Raw genomic sequence first — 12,436 nt, 5'->3', positions numbered from 1 at the left:
TATATATGTACGAAGACATGCAAATGTACAAGCATGTATGCATACATACAATATATATATATATATATATGCGTATACATACCTTGGCGCTACTCGGAGCTGTTTGCGTGGTTTTTTTGACGGAGGAGAGGAACGCCGTGACGGCGGTGACTGGCGGTAGATTTTCTGGAGTTTTTTGTTGGGTTTTTCGGGTGATAAGATGCAGCAATTTATCATGAAGTGCAGCAACACGAGCAATAGAAGGTGGTACCCCTCCGCTGAGTTTGAGGTTAAAGTGTTGCTGTTCAGAGTCAAGAAGAGGGGGGAAAGAACTGCAGCAGCCTTTCTCTGTGCGAATACCAGCGCAGACTTGACGAACTACCGGATTATTTTGAAATACAATAACACCCTCTAAAACCCCTACTCTTCTTCCATCGAGCCACAGCTTTTCTCTAAAGTAAGAGTCATAGAAGAGGCGAGGGACAGCACTAACAATATCTGAATCATACACTTTAAAGAAAGGCAGCCAACACTCCCCATACAGCTGAGGTGTATCATTTTCAAATACTTTTGCATGCAAACGGATCCTTAGATAATGCTGCCGCAACTGATCTACTGTTGTAGATAGACGCAATGTAGGAAATACATCTAATAAGACATTCTTTACTAAGTCTCCCTCCTCTGCTACTGCAGCCAATCTTTCATAAGTTGTGAATGGATCCAGATGATCTCGATGAAGATGATGCTGCCGAGACACCGCAACTGCAGATACACTCGAACGCAAACTTGCACCATGCCTCCCGCCCTTCTTATGAATTCCTTCACTTGATTTAACCACTCCGCTTCTCGTTTCCTTCACAGTCTCGCCAGCTTCCCCCTCCGCTGTTGCAGCTGCAGGGCTTCCTTCCTTGCTGCTGCTGCTGTTGTTGTTGTTGTTGTTGGCGTTGCTGGGGTTGGTGTTGCTGGTGGTGGTGTTGGGCTCCGTTGCTGAAGGTGAGATGTCTTTCATAGAAACATTTCTAGATAGACACCCGGCAGGAGCAGAGGCTGCTGAGGCCACAGAGAGGGCGCGACTGCGGATGCGGCGTTTTAACAGGGCGTGATCAACAGAATTCCAATAAGGCTGCATCATCATATCTGTTTGCAGAGAGTAAGACTCTCTTGGGTTGTCTACTCCTGTAGGGGAGAAAGAGAGCAGCCAATGTGCACTTAAACGGCCTAACGCCTCCTCCTCAACATCTAGATCCGGAGATTCACCGCTGCTGCTGCTGCTCAGGCTGCTGCTGCTGCGCACAATGCTGCTGCTGCTGCTGCCTCTGCTAATGCCATCCGCATCGGAGGTGAACGAATCATCCTTCTGGGCTCGGGCATTTCTTTTGCTTGCTGCAGCAGCAGCTCGGCTTGCTGCTGCTGCTGCTCGGCTTGCTGCTGCTGCTGCTGCTGCTTGCCTCCGCTGCCTCTCCCCGCAACGAAAGTCGCGCGACCGTCTTGCAAACGAATGCAGCGAAGTAGAACGTGCAGCACAGAATACCTCCGACTTGGACTCACGCAGCTGCGGACGAGAAGCGCTTGCTTCTTCTTCTTCTTCTTCTTCTGCTGCTGCTGCTGCTGCCGCTGGAGAAGCAGCATTTGGCTCGGTTACTTTTTGCCCTTCTCCCGAGCTGGCTGCTGTTGCAGCAGTTTCTGCAGATGCTCCTTTGCGTTTTGCCACAGCGGTGGGTTGTTGCTCGTGCTCTTGCTGCTGCTGCTGCTGCTGCTGCTGCTCCTGTTCATCTTCTGCGTCCGAGCCTCCACTGTCGGCAGAGGCCTCGGAGTCAATAAAGTGAGCAAGGATTTCAATAGGATTTATTATTAAATCGCAGATTTGCTGCATGCGCACATCCATCATCAGCCGCCCTATAGGCGCTCCTGTCTCAGGTGAGCGCAGCAGCAGATCGTGATGTACAGGGCCAGTAGCAACAGCAAACAGACAGACAGAACCGCAACCCAACACCCTGCCCCACCCTCCCTGCTGCTGTTGCTGCTGCGACAGCTTCTGCTGCTGCAGTAGCTGCTGCTGCTGTTGCGGTAGCTGCTGCTGCGGTAGCTGTTGCTGCTGCTGCGGCACCTCTACAACAGAGAAGACGAGCGCCTTCCGGCGCAGCTGCGTCAATGAAGAGGAATGCCAGGTAAATTCAAAAGAATTAAACCAGCGAGGTGAGCGGCCTCGTGCAGCATCTGTGGTTAGCACCAGCACCTGCTGCTCCCCTTCTTCTTCGTCTTCCTGCTGCTGCTGCTGTTGCTGCTGTTCATCCTGCTGCTGCTGTTGCTGCTTCTCTTCATTATCCTGCTGATCCTTCTCCTCCGCATCCTGCTCCTGCTCCTGTTGTTGTTGTTGTTGCTGCTGCTGCTGCTGCTGTATAGAGGCAGGCTTTCTCTCTATCCCCAGGGTGTCTGCAGCAACTGGAGCAGCCCATTGTATCTGCAGCGCGGTGGCGGTGTTCGTAGACTCGAAGCCGAGGCCCCGAGCCCTCATTGCATACACCCTAATATGAAATAATAAACCTGAGTTCAACTCCGTTAATTCACCAGACAGCATGTGGTGAGGAGGATGCCCGCTTGCGTAGCTATACCCTGCTGGAAGTGGCTGCTGCTGCTGCTGCTGCTGCTGCGGCGGCTGCGGCGGAGGGAGCGAGGGTGGTGGCTGCTGCCCCGCAGCCATCATTGCAGCGGCGATAGCAGCAGGTGCTACATTTTGCTGCTGAGGCTGCTGCTGCGGCTGCTGCGGCGGTGGCGGCTGCGGCTGCTGCGGCTGCGGTGGAGCTAGCGGCTCTGCTGCAGCTGAGGTGGTTGCAGCAGCTCCTCCCGTGCCTGCTGCAGCTGCAGCAGGAGCTGCGCCTACTGCTCCTTGTGCGGGCAGATTCTTGTTTGGAGCAGAAGCTGGAGAGTGTTGAGAGGAGGCAGACAAATTGCTGGAGCGACGACGAATACTTCCTGTGCGCGATCGTGCTGCTGCTGCTGCTGCTGCTGCTGCTGCTGCTACGCGGGGAGGTGGCTGCGGCAAAAGAGAAATACGCGAAACTCTACCGCTGCTGGCGACGCTTAAGCCAGAAGACCTGGATCGACACGACTGTGCGTACGCCTGCTGCTGCTGCCGCTGCTGCTGCTGCTGTGCGACAAAGGAAGAGGTGGAGGTGCGTCTGTTGGAGTCACCTCCGTACACAGCTGCAACTGGAGGCCGTTGGGGTTCTCCCGCAACATTTTTAGCGCAGCCTGCCCCCATTGCGCGTGGAGAGAAGGAAAAGAAAAGAAGAGAGAGGAGTGTGCAGCGGCAGGCACGGGGGCCCTGAGGGACTCATAAGCGAAGTAGGCGGATTGTTCAACTCTGTGGTTTGCGGCCGAAGGCGACGACGGCGCAGAGATAAAGAAATCAAAGAAAAAGGCGTTTGCTGTGCAGCAGCAGCAAACCAAATACCGGTGAAGAAGAGAGGAGAGAAGGCACGGCGGAGCAGCTGGTCAGAGGTGCTACCAATTGTGGTTGTTAAAAGAAACTGCAGTGTTTGCGTTGCGTTATTTTGTGAATATTGTGAGCAAATAATGCATTTATTTCAACAAGAGAAGGAATCCAACAGAAATTGCACAGAAATTCAGAGGCAACCTCCGCGAGGCTTGGCGCCGCTCTCGCTTGGGGTGTCGCCCTCCCGATTGGTCGGCCGCATTGTTCAAAAAAAGGCTGAAAATTAATAATAAACAGAAGCTCTTTAAATATATATCTCTATGATCAAAAATAATTCATTCAAACTGATCAGTTTCCCCACCCAGGCTCTTCACGCCTGCTCACGAGGTGGGCATACACCTCAGCAGATGCTCGCGTCCGGCGGGTGAGCCCGCAGCCTGCAAGCCTTTGTTTTAATTTTTATTGGTTTTTAATCTACACTCTTCATTTAAACAAATTTTCACTGTCTCTCAGCAACCAGAAGCATAGCAAAACGATGCATACACCTTAACCTCTGCCCCCCTTGGTGTTCTCCCGCAGGCCAGGGTCGCAGCCGATGCCTTTACAAGCGCGAGCTGTATGCACGCCCTAAAGTAGCATGCCTTAAGCTGGCTTCTAATGAAGAAAGTGCATTTATAATTCATTTATTCTTCTTTTTCTGCATCGAAGTTGAGCAAAGGACCCTGAAATTCCATAGAATTGCAGAAACCGCTCGGCGCGTACTATTTACGCTAACCATTTCGTACTTGTGCAAAAAATTCAACTACTGGGTCGCATCCAGGTGTTGTATTGAATTGCAATTAAATCGAAATAAATTTATCCAAATAAATTCTTCAAAACAGGCTGAACTCTTCGCCTCCTGCGTCCACCTCCATACGATGTGACCTGGGGCTGGCGCGAGGCGAGAGGAGGCAAAAACTCTTACGAATTGCAGCACACCTTGCAGCAGCTTCTTCTGCAAGTCTACGTGCAGGCATGCACGAGAGAGAAGCCCTCTTTGATGCATGCACTAGAAACTTAGCGCCTGATTCCCCTTCAAGCGTGAAACGCGCACACAGCCCTTCTGTTTACCGTCGTTGCAGACTTTGTAGCTAACTACAGCTAGTTGCTATTCAGTAGAGCTAGCTACAGAACGCCCCTGTTATCCGCTTTGATCTGCACCTCCATATCTCCCTATAACACTGCCAGGCACACTATTACCTCCCGCTGGAGTTGGCTAGCTGTGGCTAGCTGTGGCTGGCTGCATAATTTCTGGACTCCATACGTGGACATTTGAGTAGGAATTGAGAGGGGGAAACATGTTGAACTAGACGAGGCAGAGGGGTGACGAGCAGAAGGCTAAAGACGCTGCTGCAGGGCAGGGGCTCTTGCACGACGGTTGCACGAAGGAAGACAAATATAATTGCATGCAAATTGTGATAATTCTTGTATATTTATTATTTATTTGGTATTACTAGCACAATAAAAGAAAAACCGTCTATGGAGAGCGAGCACAATAAGTATGTCGATGAATACGAAATGTGCACAGACAACAATAGACACAAATAATAACAAACACGGAATTTTGTTTTTTATAAGAAACTGACTAAAAAATCAAACACTAATGAGTCACAAAACGCCCAAAATAAGACCAAAAGAAGGCAAGAAATAAGGACAAGACAAACTTTATATATATATATATATATATATATATATATATGTATGTATATATATTTTGAGGGGCAGGAGGAGCAAGTGCTAGTTTCTTCTGTGTGCTGCAGCATTCTTAGACGAACATACATAAATAAACAGTTTGCTTTTGCCTTTTGTTTGTCTTTGTGTACTCAATTGTCTGCTGATTTCCGTCTGTGTCTGCGCTGCAGCTGCTGTTTGCTGCTCTGAGCCTCTCCAAAATGTAAAAAAATGCGTTCGTCTCTAAAACAGTCAAAGCAACGAGGCCAACAGAGCTAATTAGCAAGCAAACAGAAAAAATATAGATATATAAATAAATAAAATACAAACAAGCAAGCACAAGCAAACAAAACAAACTGCAAGTGAAGAAAGAAAGAAAGAAAGAAACGAACAAACAAACAAAAAACATTTTTCTGTGCTTTGTTTCCTTCGAATCATCTCTCTTTGACACTTAAACAGTAGAAAAACATCATCATAGCCGCTAGCTAGCCGTTAGCTAGCCGCTAGCTAGTCGCTAGCTAGCTACTCAGTAGCTGGGTAGAACGGCTGGACGCGCACTGCCGACTGCGCCTTTATTATTTCATTATCGTTGGTGCTATTTGTTTGTTTTCTTCTTTGAGGGTATCTAAATTAAAATTCTATATATATTTATAAAACATAATACATGCCTACTATATATATATATATATATATACGTATATATATATATATATTACATATATTATATATATTGTATATATTATATATATTATATATTATATTATATATATAAGTATATGTGGGCGTCTTCTCAGTACGTTGGACATAGCGCCAAATTCAGAATCCAGCGGACGGCACCTGCGAGTACAGCGCAGCGAAGAAAAAAGCAGAGCTGCATATACACCACAGCTGTAGTGTAGCTGCCTGTTAAAGGTTACTGGTGGTGGTTAGTTAAGGAAGCTTGAAGAAAATAGCTTCATTCAAGAAGAGTGCGTAACTGCAGCATAGCAACTGGGGTGTATAGGCACCTGCTTTGTTTTTTCTGTAGTATTTACGCGATGACACGCGGCGGCATTCCGTCCCTGGGAGGTCGAAGGCCTTGCAGCTGCACGAAAAGAAAAGGTGCACATACACTGTAACTCGTAAAGCAAGCAGCACACAAATACACCAAAAACAAAATCCAGAGCTGCAATTCTAAATAGCTCTAAAGAGATAAGTGAGCATCTGCACACATGTATGCAAGCAGCAACAAACATCATCAGATGTGCAGGCAGCAAAGCCCCAAAGCTGCTTATCAACACCTTCATGTACGCATGCATGCATGCATGCACGCATGCATGCATGCAGTGGATAGGTGTCTCACGTCGCTACCAGCCCCACAGTCTCCTCCCACTCCTTACAAACAAGGCAAACGGTTCTTCTTTGTTTGCTTTCACCCCCTACAAGCGCAAATACCTGCGCCAGCAAATGGCCGTGCAGAGGGAATGCCTGCACGACGGCCTCAGAAGGGCATCTGCACACAAACCCTAAACCCTAAACCCTAAACCATTGATGCGTCATACATACGCCGCCGCCAAACAAAAACAATGACAGCAGCAGCAGCAGCAAGAACACGAACAACAACAGCAACAACAACAACAACAAAACAGCTGCAGCAAGAGCAGCAGCAGTAAAAGAACGGACGTACGCTGTCTGTACAGCTGTTGACTCCGTCGATTTATTGCATGCCAACTTCAACTTGTTGTTATTTGTTTCTTCTGCAAGAGTGAAGAGCTGCAAGCGATAGTGTTTGTGCATGGGTGTCTCTTCTGGAACGAGACGGCTTCTTGAATTCTCCTTTGTTTCGTTGATTATTAATCTCATTGTTCTCTCAATTTTTCCTAGGTTTTCTTCGGCCTGTTCAAGCTCCTCAATGCTCCCTGCGGCAGCTCTACGTAATCGATGCTGCTGCAGTGACAGCAACGGCTGCTGCTGCTGCTGGTGCTGCTTGTTGCGGCGCCTGCGCAGTTGGGAGCTTCACAAGACATCAGCAGAGACAGACAGACAAAGACAGATATATGAAGACAGTAGAATGAAATGGCTTATTATGGGGGTCGCATGCAAGCAGGGAGAGGACTCCCTAAGAAAGGCCTAAACATTTTCTCTTCGTTAAAACCCCAAAATTTTTTGCTTATCATCATAGTTTTTGTTAGAGCTTTATACCTTACACTTGATATATCTCTTCTTCTTCTTCTTCTTCTTCTTCTTCTTCTACTTCTTCTTCTTCATTTTCTTCTTCTACTAGTAAAGGAATCAGGGGTATATTTCGCCGGCAAAGGCTGCAGGGCGCCCGCGGGTTGCAAACCCCATTGGCAGTATTAGGCCGCATGATAAAGAATTAAAAAGAAAGAAAAAGAACAAAAAAATAAAGAAAATTAACTTTATTTTCATAATCAATCATCTGTACGTCTCATGTATACAGCTTGCAGGGCCTTAATAAGGCCTCTACGGGCGCGAGCAACAGCCAGCAGTAGATGCCTTGGTCTACTGCTCTCTTTGGGGTGTCAGAGAGGTTAAACATATTTATTATTGCAAATAATAAATTATAATCTAAATAAAATTAAAATTAAATTTAGATTTTAAAGATTTACGTAGGTTTTAAGAGGAAAGCAGCACCGCCGCCTTCGCTATAACAGAAATTAAATCGATGGTCTGGTGTGTACATCTTCTTTTGGGTTTTGTTTCCTTATCAATCGATTAGTTATCTCTCTGTTTGTTTTCTTGTTTTGATGCATTTTTAATAATTTAATTCAATTAATAGAAGACATTTTCAAATAGAAAACGCCAGAGGAAGATAATAAATATACATACATAAATCTTCTTGGGGTGTTTTTTATTATATATATATGTATCTATATCTTCCTTTCGCGTTTTCTATTTGAAAATGCTTTTTACTTATTCATTTAATTAGTAGAAATATATATATATATTTACATTTATATTTATTTCTATTTATATATGTTGCAGGTGACCTCCAGTGCAGAGAACAGACAGCGTATATTTTTTGTATTTCTTCCTTGCATATTGCAGTTAAATAATAAATTTGTTTAAATAAATAAATATTTCACCATATTTAAAAATAATTGAATTATTTTGTTCCTAACTACAACAGCAACAGCAACAGCAGCAGAGGGTCCTCTGCCTAACTCCTTCGGGCGCTGTTTATCTCTGTTTGATTAATCAATTTTGTATTTTATTATTAAATTATTACAAGAAAAAACAAAAGGTAAATAGAAGAAACGAAAACAGAATAAATTACTAACTAACGAGTGGCGACACTAACAGACGCATACTACACACTAACACACGCATGTATACGTAGACAACAACACTGCATAGGTAGATACGTAGATATATATCTATAAGTACGAATATAAATATATAAATATATATATATACATACATATATATATATATGTAATGCAATTCGTATACCAATCGCCCCCTCTGTCTTGTATACACCTGAATATAAAAGACAGGGGGAGAGCTGTTGCTGCTGCTTATCTCCAGAAGCACAAATGAAAAGTTTGTATTGTATAAATGCATGTTAGGCTTTAGGGTTAGGCTTTAGGGTTAAGGAATAGGGTTAGGGTTTAGGGATATGTTAAAACATTTAGCGGTTATATTGCTGTTTTAAGTGGCTGTTCAAAGATGCCACGCATAAAATAATCCAGCGTTTAGGGTTTAGGGCTTAGGGTTTAGGGTTTAGGGTTTGAGAGGCAGCACTTTAGGAGGGTAGGGGGAGTTCTCCTCCAACCACCTAAAGGCCCCCTTCAGCAGCATGCTATCTGTTTGATGGCAGTAATGATGCACTTAAACAACAAAAAGAAATAAAAGAAAATCTTCAAAATAGCAGAAATTGTAAAATGTAAACGAGGCTCGACAGATGGATGTACACCCTATTCAGGTGTACGTACACCTCAACACACACCGCAAATCTGGGGGCATGCAAACGCCGTTCAGGCGGCACTCTCTGGATTTCTCCTTGCATAATTCACAAAACAACTAAATAGATAATCAGCAAATCAGCTGGAATGGCTAGCTAGGCTAGCCAGACAGGTAGCCAGCTAGCTAGGCTAGCTAGCCATACAGCTAGCTAGCCAGGTAACTAGCTAGGTGCCTGCCTAAAGCACTTCGCAGCTAGCTAGCTAGCTGGCTCCTCCGCCAGCTAGTTAGCATCCACCGAAGGGAACACCTAGCAGCCTAGCTAGCTAGCCAGTTGTTCTCTAGCTAGCTAGCTAGCTAGCTATTTATCGCCAGGCTGCTCGCAGGAGGACAAAATCATTTTCTCCTTCGAGCTCATTGAAGACCGCATAAAACTCTGACTGCAAATAAACAAAAAAACAGAGGCAAAAAAGCTGCAGCATAAGTAAAGAACAAAACAAACATAGACGAAAGCGAGCAAAGACAGAAGAGTTGCAGCATCAATAGATATAGCACATAACGAACGAAGTGCAGCATTAAAAGACATGTAAAGCAAACAAACAATATACATACATACATACATATATATATATATATATGGGGCCCTTCATAGTCTAAAACAAAATAAATAATATGCAGATGCACGCATGCAATGTACGAACAAACAAAATAAACACATTTACTTGTATACAAACATTTCTAAAATAAACGTGCAAATATACACTCGTCAAAATACATAAATATACACCTATGCTATTCGTTATGCAGATATGCACATTACAAAACAACATATATATATATATATACTATGTAATGGGTAGAGTAAAGAAGAACAAACATCTCACATTACTAAACAATATAATATATATATATATATGTATATTATATAATAGGTAGAATAAAGAAAGGAGGGGAGCAGCAGAGAGCAGAGCCAAACAGTTGGCTAGGAGAAACAAAGACAACAGCAGCAGCAGCAGCAGCAACAGAGGCAGCAGCAACAGCAGCAGCAGCAACAGCAGCAACAGCACCGCCCTACGTTGCTCTTGTCTAGCAGACAGTTGCTGAGATATTCATCTGGGGCCCCCAACTCCTCAACCTTGAGCCCTGCCTGCCGCAGGCTGAGTACAAAGACAACAGACGCAGCAGCAGCAGCAGCAGCATCGGAATCAGCAGCGTCAGCAGGAGCAGCAGCAGCAATATCATGATCAGCAGCATCAGCAGCAGCACCACCAGCACAAACAGCAGCAGCAACACTAACAGCATCAACAGCATCACTAACAGCACTAGCCGCAGCAGCAGCAGCACTAACAGCAGCAGCAGCAGCAGCAGCAGCAGCAGCGTACGCATCTGCTAGGAGTGGGGCTCCATCTCTAGAGAGTTTGTGCGTGTAGTAGAGTCGGCCTGTCTTTGGTTTGAGGAGGCAGCAGATAGACATTACCAGGTTCTTTAAAGCGGAGACATCATACAGCAAATCGCTACCTACAATCACGTCAAAGCGACGTATGCTACCCTACAGCAGCAGCAGCAGCAAAAGCAGCAGCAGCAGCAGCACAAGCAGCAGCAGCAGCAGCAGCGAGAAGGACAGGAAAAGGGAGGAGGTACAATGAGCAGGGCAATAAATCACGAAACCTCACTCAGCAACACATATCGAAAGTCAGCTAGTTACAGCTAGCTACAGCTAGCTACAGTGAAGGACAGCTAGCTAGCTCCACAAAGGCAACTGGCCAGCTAGCTACAGCTAGCCAACTCCATGAAATAAGAGGGGCACACGCAGCTTCCCTGCAGCAGCAGGTAGCTAGCCATCTAGTAGAGTATCTAGCTGACAGCTAGCTAGCTAGCTAGCTATCAAGCTTGATCGCTAGCGGCTGCTGCAGCAGCAGGCTCACCTGTTCATCAGTAGGAAAAGTCTTCGGGTCACAGCAATCGAGACGCACCACCTCAACCTCCGCTCTCTGCTGCTGCTGCTGCTGCTGCTGCTGCTGCTGCTTGAGAGTGATATTATTAATGGTGCAGTTATGCACTAAGTTGTTGAGAGTGTGTGGAAAGACGTCTGATAAAACAACAGAGACAGGCGAATGCTGCAGCAAAGAGCAGCAGAGCCCGAGGAGACCGCAGCCAGCCCCCAACTCTAAGACTGTCTTCCCTGCAAACACTTCCTAAGCAAACAAAACAACGCATTAATTAATTAAATTAAATTAATTAAATTAAATAAATCAAATAAATAATGCGGCAGTTTAATTATTTGATTAATTTAATTAAATAAAGAACTAATTATATCAAATAAATTACTCAACGGATTACTTTGAATGATTTATTTAATTAAATAATTAAATTAATTGATTACATTAATTAATTTAAGTAATTTAACTAACTAAATTAACTAATTACTCTCATTATTAAGTGATGTACTGTCTACATAACAATGAATTAATTTACATACGGCTATTCTATTTGTATAATATAATTAATGAAAGCAATTAATTAAACTAATTAATTAGTCAAACTAACTAATTGGATAAAATTAAATAAAATAATTAATTAATTTGTTTAGGCAATTAATCGGGTTGGCCGTGCGGGAACTACAAAAGAAGAAAAGCAAAAAAATAAACATCAGAGAGAAGAAATATGCAATAAAAATAAAAATAAAAATAATAAACATTATTAAAACCTAAATGAAGATAAAAGTAGTGCACAGCAAATAGCAATAAAAACAATAAAAACAATAAACATAAATAATAATAATAATAAAGAATCGACAGCAAACAAAGATAGGACAGCATTAAACAACTCAAACAAATAACAAAAAACAAACACCAAACAAACAGCAGCAAAGAAGGTTTTTTATTTGTCTTTGTGTTTGCTCATTATGCTGCACTTATATCTATTTGCTGTTTATTGTTTGTTGTTTATTATCTCCAGTGCTTATTATTTTTATTTTTCTCTCTTGACGAACAACAAACAAAATACAGCGAACAAGAACTCCTAATAAAGAACAGAACAAAGAAAAATAAAAAGAACAGAGGAATAAAAGAATAATAATAATAATAATAATAATAATATAAAAATGAACAGTAGAAAACTCTTACTGGAGACTGCTTTGCAATGTCTAGAAAATAATGATTGATAACAACAAATAATAATAATAAATAGTACTAATAATGGTAAAGAATAATAATAATAATATAATATATATATAATATAATAATAATAAATATAAAGATAATCAATAGAAAACTCTTACTGGAGACTGCTTTGCTACGTCGTGCAGCCAACGCGCACCGACAACCGCAGAACCCCAGAGAGCCACACCTGGAGACAAAAACAAAGTAAATAATATAAATATAAATATATATTATTAATAAATTATTT

The 12,436-nt window shown here is 43.5% G+C and overlaps 3 protein-coding genes across 3 annotated transcripts in view; all 3 read right to left on the bottom strand.

Annotated features, from left to right (window-relative positions):
* Positions 1–399: 399 nt before the first annotated feature.
* EAH_00033670 (hypothetical protein) lies at positions 400–3,241 on the bottom strand (the record flags this gene model as incomplete). The annotated part of the gene is made up of 2 exons (XM_013395880.1): positions 400–477; positions 647–3,241. The coding sequence occupies 2 exons, from the start codon at positions 3,239–3,241 to the stop codon at positions 400–402; spliced, it is 2,673 nt and encodes an 890-aa protein (XP_013251334.1).
* A 2,914-nt stretch (positions 3,242–6,155) lies between these two features.
* On the bottom strand, positions 6,156–7,472 carry EAH_00033660 (hypothetical protein; the record flags this gene model as incomplete). Its single annotated transcript, XM_013395879.1, has 4 exons — positions 6,156–6,237; positions 6,468–6,617; positions 6,792–7,103; positions 7,312–7,472. 4 exons carry the CDS (start codon positions 7,470–7,472, stop codon positions 6,156–6,158), a joined length of 705 nt encoding a protein of 234 aa, XP_013251333.1.
* Positions 7,473–9,393: 1,921 nt separating this feature from the next.
* EAH_00033650 (hypothetical protein, conserved) overlaps positions 9,394–12,436 on the bottom strand; it is a gene marked incomplete at both ends in the record, with an annotated part of 5,267 nt that continues 2,224 nt past the window's right edge. The window contains 5 exons of the mRNA XM_013395878.1: positions 9,394–9,468; positions 10,104–10,185; positions 10,411–10,577; positions 10,954–11,223; positions 12,309–12,376. Of these exons, the coding sequence (XP_013251332.1) occupies positions 9,394–9,468; positions 10,104–10,185; positions 10,411–10,577; positions 10,954–11,223; positions 12,309–12,376 (662 nt within the window). The remainder of the gene's footprint in view (positions 9,469–10,103; positions 10,186–10,410; positions 10,578–10,953; positions 11,224–12,308; positions 12,377–12,436) is intronic.

This window comes from Eimeria acervulina, genomic scaffold, assembly GCF_000499425.1.
Source record: "Eimeria acervulina Houghton genomic scaffold, Eah_scaff336, whole genome shotgun sequence".
Taxonomy (NCBI): domain Eukaryota; phylum Apicomplexa; class Conoidasida; order Eucoccidiorida; family Eimeriidae; genus Eimeria; species Eimeria acervulina.
Note: the sequence above shows the minus strand (reverse complement) of the source record. Positions and strands in the feature narration are given on the sequence as shown.